This window comes from Lemur catta, chromosome 1 (assembly GCF_020740605.2).
Source record: "Lemur catta isolate mLemCat1 chromosome 1, mLemCat1.pri, whole genome shotgun sequence".
NCBI lineage: Eukaryota > Metazoa > Chordata > Mammalia > Primates > Lemuridae > Lemur > Lemur catta.
The window spans coordinates 207,134,740-207,147,183 of NC_059128.1; the positions used below are offsets into that span (position 1 = coordinate 207,134,740).

At 44.5% G+C, this 12,444-nt stretch overlaps 1 protein-coding gene and 1 long non-coding RNA gene across 2 annotated transcripts in view; both read left to right on the forward strand.

Annotated features, from left to right (window-relative positions):
- Positions 1 to 12,444, forward strand: part of LOC123630303 — a 40,528-nt gene that overhangs the window by 4,115 nt on the left and 23,969 nt on the right. Inside the window, exon 2 of the long non-coding RNA XR_006732643.1 lies at positions 11,255 to 11,362. This is a non-coding gene — a long non-coding RNA (uncharacterized LOC123630303). The remainder of the gene's footprint in view (positions 1 to 11,254; positions 11,363 to 12,444) is intronic.
- Positions 7,986 to 10,506, forward strand: SOX2 (SRY-box transcription factor 2). The gene has a single exon (XM_045539752.1). The coding sequence runs from the start codon at positions 8,416 to 8,418 to the stop codon at positions 9,376 to 9,378; it is 963 nt and encodes a 320-aa protein (XP_045395708.1). The 5' UTR covers positions 7,986 to 8,415; the 3' UTR covers positions 9,379 to 10,506.

Sequence of the window (12,444 nt, forward strand, 5' to 3'; positions counted from 1 at the left end):
GGAGGCCAAAGCCAGCAAAACCTAGGAGGCGACCCACGAAAGGGGGTCTATGCCTACTCTTCTTAAGTGATGTAAAATGTACAATAGAGTCCTGGAGATTTCCACCCTATTCCGCACCCAGGGGTCCCAGCCTGTCGGGAGGCTTTTGTGGGAAGGCGGGAGAGAGGGGCCGCACCTGGATGCGGGCGGGTGTGCGTGCCAAGAGCGAGTCCTCAACTTTCCAGAGCCCAAGGAGCAAGCACAACCCCTAGTTGAGGAAAAAGAGCTAAACAAGTGGGTGGCCCAGGCCTGGGAATGCCACCCAGCTCTCCCAGCACAGCGTTACTTTTGTGGTCCCAGGCGGCTCCGGCCCCTGCCCGAATCCCACGCCCCAAGGCGGCCAGCAGGAAGGCAGCCCTTCCATCTCTGGGGGCTGGGGAGGAGGGCAGTGAGTGACTGATTCCATAGCAGCAGGCAAAGCCGCAGCGGCTGGCAATCGGCCGCGTTTTTCCGCGGCGGCAAAGCGTCCTTTAGGGGCGGGGCGGGCATTTTTGGTCTCTTGTCCCAGCCTCCAGGCCCGAGCCCGCGCGGCTTGGCTGGACGCCCTGCTTTGGAAGTAGTCAATCTTGCCCGATTCTGAGGACGATCCAGGCGGATGGGCCAACCTAGCTTAGGCCCACTGAATCCGTGCCAACTCCTCAGCCCTTTCTTCCTTTCATCCCTCACACCTTTCATAGTGAACCCAGGAAAGAACCCGCACTCTGAAAACCAGTATATGTAGTTTGGAGCTTGGTAGCTATTTGGGTGTAGGGAAAAATGACTCATTATGAAGACCAAGATTCAAGGATAACTCTCATTTATTAAGTTTGCCCTTTCACTTTGTTTTTAAACTCTGGAGATCCTTTAGTTCTGTTGATCCCACCCTGAGACAGTCAAAGGCGCCAGGGAGAAAGTCCAGCCCGGCTTGAAGGAGTTGAGGTGTAGACTGATACTCATCTCAGACTGTGGGTCCCCATCCAGGGCCCAGCAGCTACGTGGGTTGCTGGAGGGTGTTGAAACCACAAGTACAACTTGACACCATTGAGCCCACGGTGCTTGTCAATAATCTGTGAATTAGGTGCAGAGATTGTCACAGTAGATCATAACAGTTTCTGAAGGACTCATTAGAGCCTATCGTGTCAATGATCTTCAAATCAAGAAGGGGGGGTGGGGCGAGAGGGAAGAGGAGTGGGGAGAGCCAACAAAAAGGGAAGAAGGGTAGCAGGGAAGATAAAAGTCAGAGCCCCAGCTCCGAAGGAGCCTTTAAAGATTATCAAGCCAGGGATCTGAGAATTCCATTGGGATGGGTTTGGAAGCCCGACTCCATCTGAGCCGGGACTGGGAGGGGGGCGCTAAGGGGCAGGCAGAAGTGGGCCCCTGGGAAGGCCGACTTCTCGGGCATTTCTTTTGAGGCCAGAAGAGCTTTTAGGAGAGGGTTCCTGATGTCAATGGGAGGACTTGAGGATGCCAGCCCGCCCAAGATGGGTGTATACTTTGATTTAGAGCACTTTCCAGGGCAAGCCGCAGCTGCAAATCCTTGAAAAAAGTAACAGTTTCATTTAGGGCTGATGGTGGTTGTAGAATTTTTTTTTTTCAATGCTTTACTTCAACTTCTTTTCATGCCACAGGTGGAAGACTTTCTTCCTTTTCCTCTGATAGTATTCCTGTCTGTCACTCACATCTAATTTCTTATCTATTTATCTAAGCAGATCTAATTTCTTTCCCTAACTTGCTTTTTGGGGTGCCAAACACATCAGCCCTCTGAGGTTTTGTCACTTTTGTGGTTTGTACTAAGTCCATTTGCACTTCTAGAAAGGGGCTTGTGGGTAACAGAGGAGTAGTATGTTCCATGAGACCTCCAGAAGAAAGAAGACTAAATTCCCAGTGAAAGGGGTTCTCCCTGTTTGGTTTCACTGCAGTGAAAGTGTAGCCCAGCCTGCACTGGAGTCATTTAACATGAGCTAGAGAAAACTTAAGGAAGGCATAGGTTTATTTTTCCCAGAGAAGTTGTGGTCAGTTAAATAATAACAGTGGGAAAGTGTAAAACAATTGTCTTTTTTTCTAAAATGATTGTAATAATCCTAGTCAGTGGAAAACTAGGATTCTAAGGAAATCCTTTTCCTTTGGTATGATTAATTGCACAAGATAGTGTGGTCAATCAAAGAGATATGTATTTAGACACTCAAGCAATGATTTAGAGGTATAAAAGGGTCCAGGGTTTTTTTTTTTGGGGGGGGGGCAACCTGGAGTTTCTGGTGATTTGTTTGCCTTTTTTTTATTCTCTTCTTCTGATTTTTAAAATCAAAATCATAGGTTCAATGCAATTGAAAACCACTGGTGGCAGCTCTTTAAGTTTTTAGTTTGTCCTATTTTAAATAGTTAGATCATTTAATGGGCACACTGTATTTTCTCCTGAACAATAGCTGCAGTGCAGGGACAGAATCTTAACTTATGTTAAAATTGCTTGATAATTCAGAAATATAAGTGAAATTGTGAAGTGTGAATTTCTTTTTCCAGAAAATATTTGAGCTGGACTATATGAAGCATGTACACATATGTATGATTCTGTAAGTAATATGATGATTAATATATACAGCCTGAAAGACATACATAAATAATTATATATTACTTTTGTTGCTATAATTTGAAATAAAGGGGAAATGTATTTAGTTTTCTAACTGTTGAATTATTTTTAAAATGTATTTATTTCATCAGTGAGAATTAGATGAAAGAGAATGAGTTAAAAAAAAAAGGGGGGGGATCTGAATGCAAAGCAGTTCTGCATTCCTTAGGTTTCAAGGGCCCTTACAGCTCTTGAGTGAAATTATTTGGTGAAATTGGGTCTGGACTGAAACAGCATTTGTTATCCCCTTGTTCATTTGTTAAGTGTAATACCACTTCTGGAAATTAAAGGCAAGGTGCTAAAGAGACAGACAAGAAGAAAAATATATGATTAAGTAATCTGAAATTGCCAACCCACCATGCATCCATATGCATATCTATATCTTCATAAATAGAAAGGGATAGAGATATATATATTTTCTTTGTATCATCTACAAACATTCATTATAGTTCCTGTCAGTAATCCTCCACATTTCCAATACTTGCAAGTTTGACATAGGAAAAAAATGGAGAAAATGTAGAGGAAAGAATTTCTATCGTTTTGAAAATGGCATTGTAAAAATTAAGGTGTCTGTCCCCTCTAGGAATTTCTGTAAAGTGTCCTTAGAAATGAAATTTGACAACAGTACAATTCAGTTTCAATTTTTTGCTCTTACTTTTCGTATCCTAACTTTATCCAGCATATTTCTTATTGACTATTTTTGGAAAGTATGGGAGACTTTTTTAAGGAAAAGAAATATATCTTTTCCTTCATTAATCTGTGTTTGTTTCTTAAATCTTGAAGAATCCAACTTTGATCATTCTGGAGGTCTTGAGGTATGCTCTAGTTTGGAGTGACTGAGATCTTTTGTGATTTACAGGAGAAAAGGAAACATTTTAAAAATTGGCTTATGCCAGTCTATTTACTCCATAATTCTCAGTTTTCTTGTATTAAGGGATACATATAACTAAAATCTCACCTTACCAAAGCACACTAGCATTGTCCTAAACATTTGAATTTTCCTTTATTTTTGGCTTTCAAAACTAGGAACTCCTCTCTGGTTGCTGTACTTCTCTTTTTAGTTTTATTTGCTTCTTACTTTCCAGACCATTGGTATGATCTCTTTCACTGCAGTATGATCACTGCCATGGTCACTTGGAGAGGAGATAGTTGGAAGGTTAGGATCTGGAGGAAACATTACAAAAAAGGGAGGAAAAAAACTGTCATTTGGCCAAATCGGGCTCCCAGTTCCAGAATTAGAAAGCCTTTCTGTACATTTTCTTCTATTTTTCTTGCGTTTTTTCCTTACGTAATGAAATTAAAACTTTTGGAGCCCACAGTTGACATTTTTCAGAAAATTGAGTTATCAAGGCAGTAATTATTTCACGGGGAGATAAAACTCTCATAGCCCTAACTGTCAAATAGGGCCCTTTTCAGATTTTAATTACAAAATAAAATTAGTCTGCTCTTCCTCGGAATGGTTTGTGAGTGGTTAAACAGAGCTTTTTCCCAATACTGGTGGTCGTCAAACTCTGCTAATTAGCAATGCTGAGAAATTCCAGTTAACAAGGACATTCTCCAAGACTCTGCAGGTTCCCTGCCGTTTGCCTTCATTTCCATAAGAAGATTAAGAGAGGAGGGGAACACACTCAAATGCAGATGCAGAAAAGAAGCGTTTTTTAACAAGCATCATAATAGTAAGATGCTTGGCTAGTTCTCACCTAATTACTGCAAGTTAAACCTCTATTTGCCACTAAGAAGAAAAAATAAGTCTACAGTCCTCTATCTCCACAAAATTGTTAGTTGGCTTCAGATATAACGCTTGAGGAGGGATGGGGGGAGTTTAGGAGAGAAAAATCAATGCAAAAGATTTTTAAATAAAATTTAGTCTCACTTAGCAGTTAAGGCTTTTTGGCTAGGGCCTATAGTAGAACAAATCAAATCAAAATGTCCCAGGAATTATACATTTTTCTTACTAATTACTAATCTTGCTGTAAAAGTGTATAGCTTTTTGCTGCCCACGGAAGGGAAGTGTTACACTCTCTTTAGATTAAGCACTTTTAATTTTCATAAACTGTGCCAATGGCAGCGTTTTAAATTCTGAGAAGATGAAGCACCCTGTTCCAAGTCTTTTTTTTTTATTGTCTAGTAGTCAATGGTATATTGTTGTTAGTATTGTAGCCATCTATTATAAACCTAAAACAGTGTTGCTTCTGTCATCTTCTGAGATTGCTATAGTTATTATTATATTTAGGGGCCAGTGATGGTGCCAGATTGAAATCGAGTGGGCAGTGATCTGATTTTTTTTAATGCATATGTTCTTTAAAATCTAATGAGAAAATTGTTTCTGCTATCACCATCTTCTTTAATCTTATTTTCATAGCACATTATTATGCATAAATGCCAGCCACAGTTAGTTTATTGCATCGATAAGTACAGCAGGCTTAATTAAAATAAAGCTGTAAATAAATGCAACCAATGATAACACAATTGTAATGTATTTCCATGGCTTATTTATGTGATAAAACCAATTAATAAAAGACCTAGCCAGCCCCTTTAACCTCTTAAATGCATTATTATAGAGTTCAGGCACAAACACATGCATCTGAGAATGTGTAAAAGCTGTTATATATCATCCCAAGGAAAAAAGTTGTGCCTTAAGAGAAAGACAGCGAGACTTAAAAGATTTGCGTCTATAATCATCCGTTATTAATAATTATTTTAATAAATATACACTACCATTTTCCACACCAACCCCTTGGTTTCTTCAAACTTAATTATCATAAGCTTTTTAAAGTTCTTGGAATAATGCTATTAAGTAGACCAATGCATACACAATCATAAAGTGAATGCTTGGTCTGCTCTTCATGGCGTCTGAACAATAATAATTCATTCATATGTTGAATCTCATAATTTGTACCTATTTTTTTCCGTGGTTTAACTTCTCACTTGAGATTGTATGTATATTTTTAAGTTAAGCAAATTAAATCTGATTCTTATGATTTAGTTCCACAGCTTATATGTGTTAACTTTTCTTTTCTTTAGATTATGTGTAAATAGTTTGATCTTCCATCCCCCTCATTTTTTTCCTTTATTTCCGAACACCTACTTTTAAAGATAAAAGTAATAGTCTTGGGAAAGCGAATCTACCAGCAGGGGGCGCACCAGCCACATCCCTGAAACCAGCCGCGCTGAAAAGCCGGTGGCCGCCTTCTCTTCTCCAGATTGTCAACCTTTTCTCTTTCTTAGTCTTCAGGTCTGTGTTTAGCTTAATATTACACCTCGATTAAACATAAAGCATTGCTGTATTTTGAATAGTACCGAATATTTATGCGTTTTGAGAAGGCCAGTCTCACCCTTTCTGGGTGCCCAAGAACTAAAGCAAACCATAACTTAAGAGAAAAAGGAGAACCTTGGTGGGGGGCGGGCAGGACGGTTGACTGGAAATAATAATTTATTAAGAAAAGTCTGCAGGATTCTTTTTTCACAACTTTTCTGGGTTTCCAGTGAGCACACTTAGCTTGAATTTGACAGTAACAGACAGGCCTGTGAGGGCAGAGATTGGAGAAGTTGAGGAAGGAAAGGGGAAGGGCAGTTGTGGGTAGAAGGTTAGTAAGGAACAAAACAATGCACAGTTTTGTAAAGATAATAAATGGAACGTGGCTGGTAGATACTATTCAGTACATTTTCTTAGTGTGAGTAAGGGTAGATCAGGGGAGGAGGGGGGCGGAGAAAGTGTTACAGAAGAAAGAAAATAAGTAACCCTGATGGTTTAAGCTCTTTATAAAAAAGAAATGGCATCAGGGTTTTTTTCTCCCCCCCCCCCTTTGTAGTCAAGTGCATTTTAGCCACAAAGATCCCAACAAGAGAGTGGAAGGAAACTTAGACGAGGCTTTGTTTGACTCCGTGTAGCGACAACAAGAGAAACAAAACTACCTATTTGTAACGGACGTGCTGCCATTGCCCTCCGCATTGAGCGCCTACCTATTGAAATCTTTACGTCGGGACAATGGAAGAGCGGCTAAAATTACCCTCTTGGGTCCTGGGCGGGCAAGATTCCTGACCCTCTACCCCCGCCCCATCCCATCCTCCTCCAGCCCGGCCCTTGCTGGGCTCCCCCTTCCCAAGTCCTGGCCTCCTCCCTGCGCGCGCTGCCTGCACCTGTGCCTGGAGAGCACCGCCCCCGCCTCCTAGGCCCAGAGCCCCTCCGCAGCGCAGCCCCAGACCTGCTCGGCCCGGCTCTGCGGCCACCACGGCAGAAGTCAGCGGGGGAAATGCCAGGGCAGTTTCTGCTTGGGTCCTGGGAACTCTGCGTGGGAGGGAGTTTGTGAGTGCAGCCCCAAAGCCACCTCTGTACAGTGCCACGGGATGCCAGGAAGTTGAATTACCCTCCCCCATGGCCTGCTCTTTTGAGCGTCCTTCTGTTTCTCTCTTTCCTTCCTCAGCCTGCATTTGAACCTGCACAGCTGAAATCCTTCTTTGGGGGATGCTTGGGAGGAAAATGGGGAGAGGGGAAGAGAGTACCAGGATTCCCTTTGCACTGACTGAATGGAGACAGTCTGGTGGGAGATGTGGCTGGGGGTAAGAGGGCAAGCTGTAAGGTCCCGGGCTAAAGAGCTGAGTTGGACAAGGAAATGGCAGTTTCCCAAGGCCCTGCCCGTCCTCAGCCCTGGAGTCGGCCGCAAAGTCCGAGCAGCGTTTATTTTTAAGAACAGAGCAAGTTACGTGGAAGCAAGGGTTTTGTGAACAGATGTTGTGGCCTCCTATGTTCTTGTCGGGCCGGTGTGAGGAGAGAGTGCTGGCACCTGTAAAGGAAGAGGGCAAGGGCAAGAGCGAGCTAAGGGAGAAGCACACGAGGGGCTGGAGTTGGGGGGAAGCGCTGCGGATGCGCGGGAGAACAATGACACACCAACTCCTGCACTGCCCATTTCCAGAAATACTAGTTGGACAGTCGCCCCGAGCCACCCACCATGCCCTGCTCCACCCGCCACACCTTAGCTGCTTCCCGCGCCCCTTCCTCATTTCAGTACCCTGCACCAAAAAGTAAATCCATATTAAGTTTAAAGGGGAAAAAAACCACGTAGTCCTAGTGCTGTTTACCCACTTCCTTCGAAAAGGCGTGTGGTGTGACCTGTTGCTGCGAGAGGGGATACAAAGGTTTCTCAGTGGCTGGCAGGCCGGCTCCGGGAGCCGCCTCCCCCTCCTCGCCCTCCCTCCCCCTCCTCCCCCGCGCGGCCGGCGGCGCGCTAGGCCCCGCCCCTTTTCATGCAAAACCCAGCGGCGAGGCTGGGCTCGAGTGGAGGAGCCGCCGCGCGCTGATTGGTCGCTAGAAACCCATTTATTCCCTGACAGCCCCCGTCACATGGATGGTTGTCTATTAACTTGTTCAAAAAAGTATCAGGAGTTGTCAAGGCAGAGAAGAGAGTGTTTGCAAAAGGGGGAAAGTAGTTTGCTGCCTCTTTAAGACTAGGACTGAGAGAAAGAAGAGGAGAGAGAAAGAAAGGAGAGAAGTTTGAGCCCCAGGCTTAAGCCTTTCCAAAAAATAATAATAACAATCATCGGCGGCGGCAGGATCGGCCAGAGGAGGAGGGAAGCTCTTTTTTTTTGATCCTGATTCCAGTTTGCCTCTCTTTTTTTCCCCCAAATTATTCTTCATCTCATTTTCCGCGCGGAGCCCTGCGCTCCCGACACCCCCGCCCGCCTCCCCTCCTCCCCCCGCCCGCGGGCCCCCCAAAGTCCCGGCCGGGCCGAGGGTCGGCGGCCGCCGGCGGGCCGGGCCCGCGCACAGCGCCCGCATGTACAACATGATGGAGACGGAGCTGAAGCCGCCGGGCCCGCAGCAAACTTCGGGGGGCGGCGGCGGCGGCGGCGGCAACTCCACCGCGGCGGCGGCGGGCGGCAACCAGAAGAACAGCCCGGACCGCGTCAAGCGGCCCATGAACGCTTTCATGGTGTGGTCCCGCGGGCAGCGGCGCAAGATGGCCCAGGAGAACCCCAAGATGCATAACTCGGAGATCAGCAAGCGCCTGGGCGCCGAGTGGAAACTTTTGTCGGAGACGGAGAAGCGGCCGTTCATCGACGAGGCCAAGCGGCTGCGAGCGCTGCACATGAAGGAGCACCCGGATTATAAATACCGGCCCCGGCGGAAAACCAAGACGCTCATGAAGAAGGATAAGTACACGCTGCCCGGCGGGCTGCTGGCCCCCGGCGGCAACAGCATGGCGAGCGGGGTCGGGGTGGGCGCCGGCCTGGGCGCGGGCGTGAATCAGCGCATGGACAGTTACGCGCACATGAACGGCTGGAGCAATGGCAGCTACAGCATGATGCAGGACCAGCTGGGCTATCCGCAGCACCCGGGCCTCAACGCGCACGGCGCCGCGCAGATGCAGCCCATGCACCGCTACGACGTGAGCGCCCTGCAGTACAACTCCATGACCAGCTCGCAGACCTACATGAACGGCTCGCCCACCTACAGCATGTCCTACTCGCAGCAGGGCACCCCTGGCATGGCTCTTGGCTCCATGGGTTCGGTGGTCAAGTCCGAGGCCAGCTCCAGCCCCCCTGTGGTTACCTCTTCCTCCCACTCCAGGGCGCCCTGCCAGGCCGGGGACCTCCGGGACATGATCAGCATGTACCTCCCCGGCGCCGAGGTGCCGGAACCCGCCGCCCCCAGCAGACTTCACATGTCTCAGCACTACCAGAGCGGCCCGGTGCCGGGCACGGCCATTAACGGCACACTGCCCCTCTCGCACATGTGAGGGCCGGACAGCGAACTGGAGGAAGGAGAAATTCTCAAAGAAAAACGAGGGAAATGGGCGGGGTGCAAAAAAGGAGAATAAGAAACAGCATGGAGAAAAACCCGGTGCGCTAAAGAACAAAAACAACAAAAAACAAAAAAAGCCCATCACTCACAGCAAATGACAGCTGCAAAAGAGAACACCAATCCCATCCACACTCACGCAAAACCCGCCATGCCGACAAGAAAACTTTTATGAGAGAGATCCTGGACTTCTTTTTGGGGGACTATTTTTGTACAGAGTAAACCGGGGGTGGGTTGGGGAGGGAGGGGGAATGGACCTTGTATAGATCTGGAGGAAAGAAAGCTACGCAAAACTTTTTAAAAGTTCTAGTGGTACGGTAGGAGCTTTGCAGGAAGTTTGCAAAAGTCTTTACCAATAATATTTAGAGCTAGTCTCCAAGCGACGAAAAAAATGTTTTAATATTTGCAAGCAACTTTTGTACAGTATTTATCGAGATAAACATGGCAATCAAAATGTCCATTGTTTATAAGCTGAGAATTTGCCAATATTTTTCAAGGAGAGGTTTCTTGCTGCATTTTGATTGTGCAGCTGAAATTTGGGACAGTTGCAAACGTGGAAAGAAGAAAATTATTCAAATTTGGACATTTTAATTGTTTAAAAATTGTACAAAAGGAAAAAATTAGAATAAGTACTGGCAAACCATCTCTGTGGTCTTGTTTAAAAGGGCAAAAGTTTTAGATTGTACTAAATTTTTTAACTTACTGTTAAAAGCAAAAATGGCCATGCAGGTTGACATCGTTGGTAATTTATAATAGCTTTTGTTCAATCCCAACTTCCCATTTTGTTCAGATAAAAAAACAACATGAAATTACTGTGTTTGAAATATTTTCTTATGGTTTGTAATATTTCTGTAAATTTATTGTGATATTTTAAGGTTTCCCTCCCTTATTTTCCGTAGTTGTATTTTAAAAGATTCGGCTCTGTATTATTTGAATCAGTCTGCCGAGAATCCATGTATATATTTGAACTAATATCATCCTTATAACAGGTACATTTTCAACTTAAGTTTTTACTCCATTATGCACAGTTTGAGATAAATAAATTTTTGAAATATGGACACTGAAATTATGCTTGAGTCTTTCATTTATTCGGATAACACTGTGATTATACTTAACTTCCCAGGGAATTATAATACTGTGCTCAGCCAAGAAAGCAAAATACCAAAAACCTCGGTATTACTAGTCCAGCGTCATGTGCTAACATTAACTACAAAAAAGAAATGGCTGGATGATTAATAAGTACTCTGGAAAAATTGAAATGCTTCTGTCATTTCTAAAATAGAAACTAGATACATATATTTTAAATCCACCCCCTCCTTTTCTAGGCAGCATGAATAAGCAAGGATGGGGACTTAAACTGATTTATGCCACTTGTTGCCAGAAAGGATTCAATTCTGAAATTTTTCATGTAGTTTAGCAGATGGGGTATTGAGCCAAATCAGAACCAGGTTGGCTGGTTTTGTTTTCATTTTCTTCACAGCACAATGGTCCTTTGAAACCTGGTTATAGGGGGAAATGATGCTTCTTGTATCAGAATAATTGCAAACTAGACATGCAAAGTGTTCATCTGCTGGGTGGGTGTTTGGATTACTCTGGCCCTGCTATTGTCTGACAGGAAACAAGTGGTTTGCTTTCTTTGTTCCTTGACTTCATAAACTTTCTCCTCTACATTTTCCTGTTTAGGGGCAAGGGAAAGCAAAGAACGTCTTGCAAAACTCCCCGACTTATCACGGACATAGTTTTTTTTTTATTATTTATTTTCTTTTTTCCCTCTCTCTCCCTCCCTCCCCGAATTCCATTTCTTAAATTGGCAGCGCGGGTCCAAGCCTGTAGCCCCAAATCGGATAATCTCTGCAGCTGATAACAAGCAAAACAGAAGCCAGGCAACAGCCATATTAAAGAAGAAAACAATCAACTCTGAGGTAGATATTTTACTTTGTCCGGTCTAATCACATTTGGAGATGATTATGCTTTTGATCTGTTAACAATGTTTTACTACAGTAGTAGAGAAGTGGGGGGAGGGGAAAGGGGTGGGGAAACAAGATTGGATTTGTTGTTTTCTTTTGCCCTAGGAAAGGTAAAGAAAGGCTATAGTTGTCCTCAGTGGGAGCGGAAAAGTTGGGGAATCGCCTTGGTCTTTGAATTAGCGATGCTTCTGCATCACAACCGACCCTCGCTTTGGGGCAGCCGGAGAACCTGTGACCTAGTCAGGGACTTTTCTTCTTTATTTACTACTTGCTTCGCTCATCTTCCCCTGCCCAAGGGGACCAGGAACCAAGAGTCGGGCATTCTTGAGAGTACGGGTTTGCTACCCAATTTCAAGAGGTTGTCGTGTCAACTTGCTGCAACTCTGGAGAAGTTGGAATTCCGGCAGCGCCTTCTGCCCTTGAGTAAAGTACCCGCCACAACCACTAAGTTAGGTCATCCTTTTGGTTTGCATCTTCTTTCCAAGAAAGTATTTCTTCCTCATGGTGTTGCTAATGTTAGTTCGGGGCTGAACTGGGGATATCTCATATTCTTGTACTTTTCATTTCTTCTGGATTGCTTTATTTTAGGTATGTATTGATTTTTATTACTTATTACTTTTCTATCCTCATTTTTAGGGTAACATTATACTGGGAAGGGACAATTATTATTCCAGTTACCAATTCTAAGCGAGGCATTTTCCCCCTTAATTAATGCAGAGACTCTAAAAGAATTTCCCCTGGCCTGGCCAGCCATTGTAATGCATATACGGATTATTCACGTGGTAATGAGCACATTCGCCAGTTCTTGCTCACACATACGAATAAAAGAAACTTTGAATAAAGATCCAAATGATCATGCTGGGGGAATGAGGAGGATATTCCCGGAATTTGAGTCAATCAGCTATATAGAATGTGTATATTTGAAAAATAGAGATATATTAGAAATATGTATAGGGATTTAGAGTAATTGCACTGCACTAACCTCCCATTTAAAAAAAAAAAAAAGAACCGACAGAATCAGACTAAAAGGCAATCTT

Coding starts and splice junctions, on each gene's coding strand:
- SOX2 (XM_045539752.1), top strand. CDS start 8,416: ATGTACAACATGATGGAGACGGAGCTGAAGCCGCCGGGCCCGCAGCAA.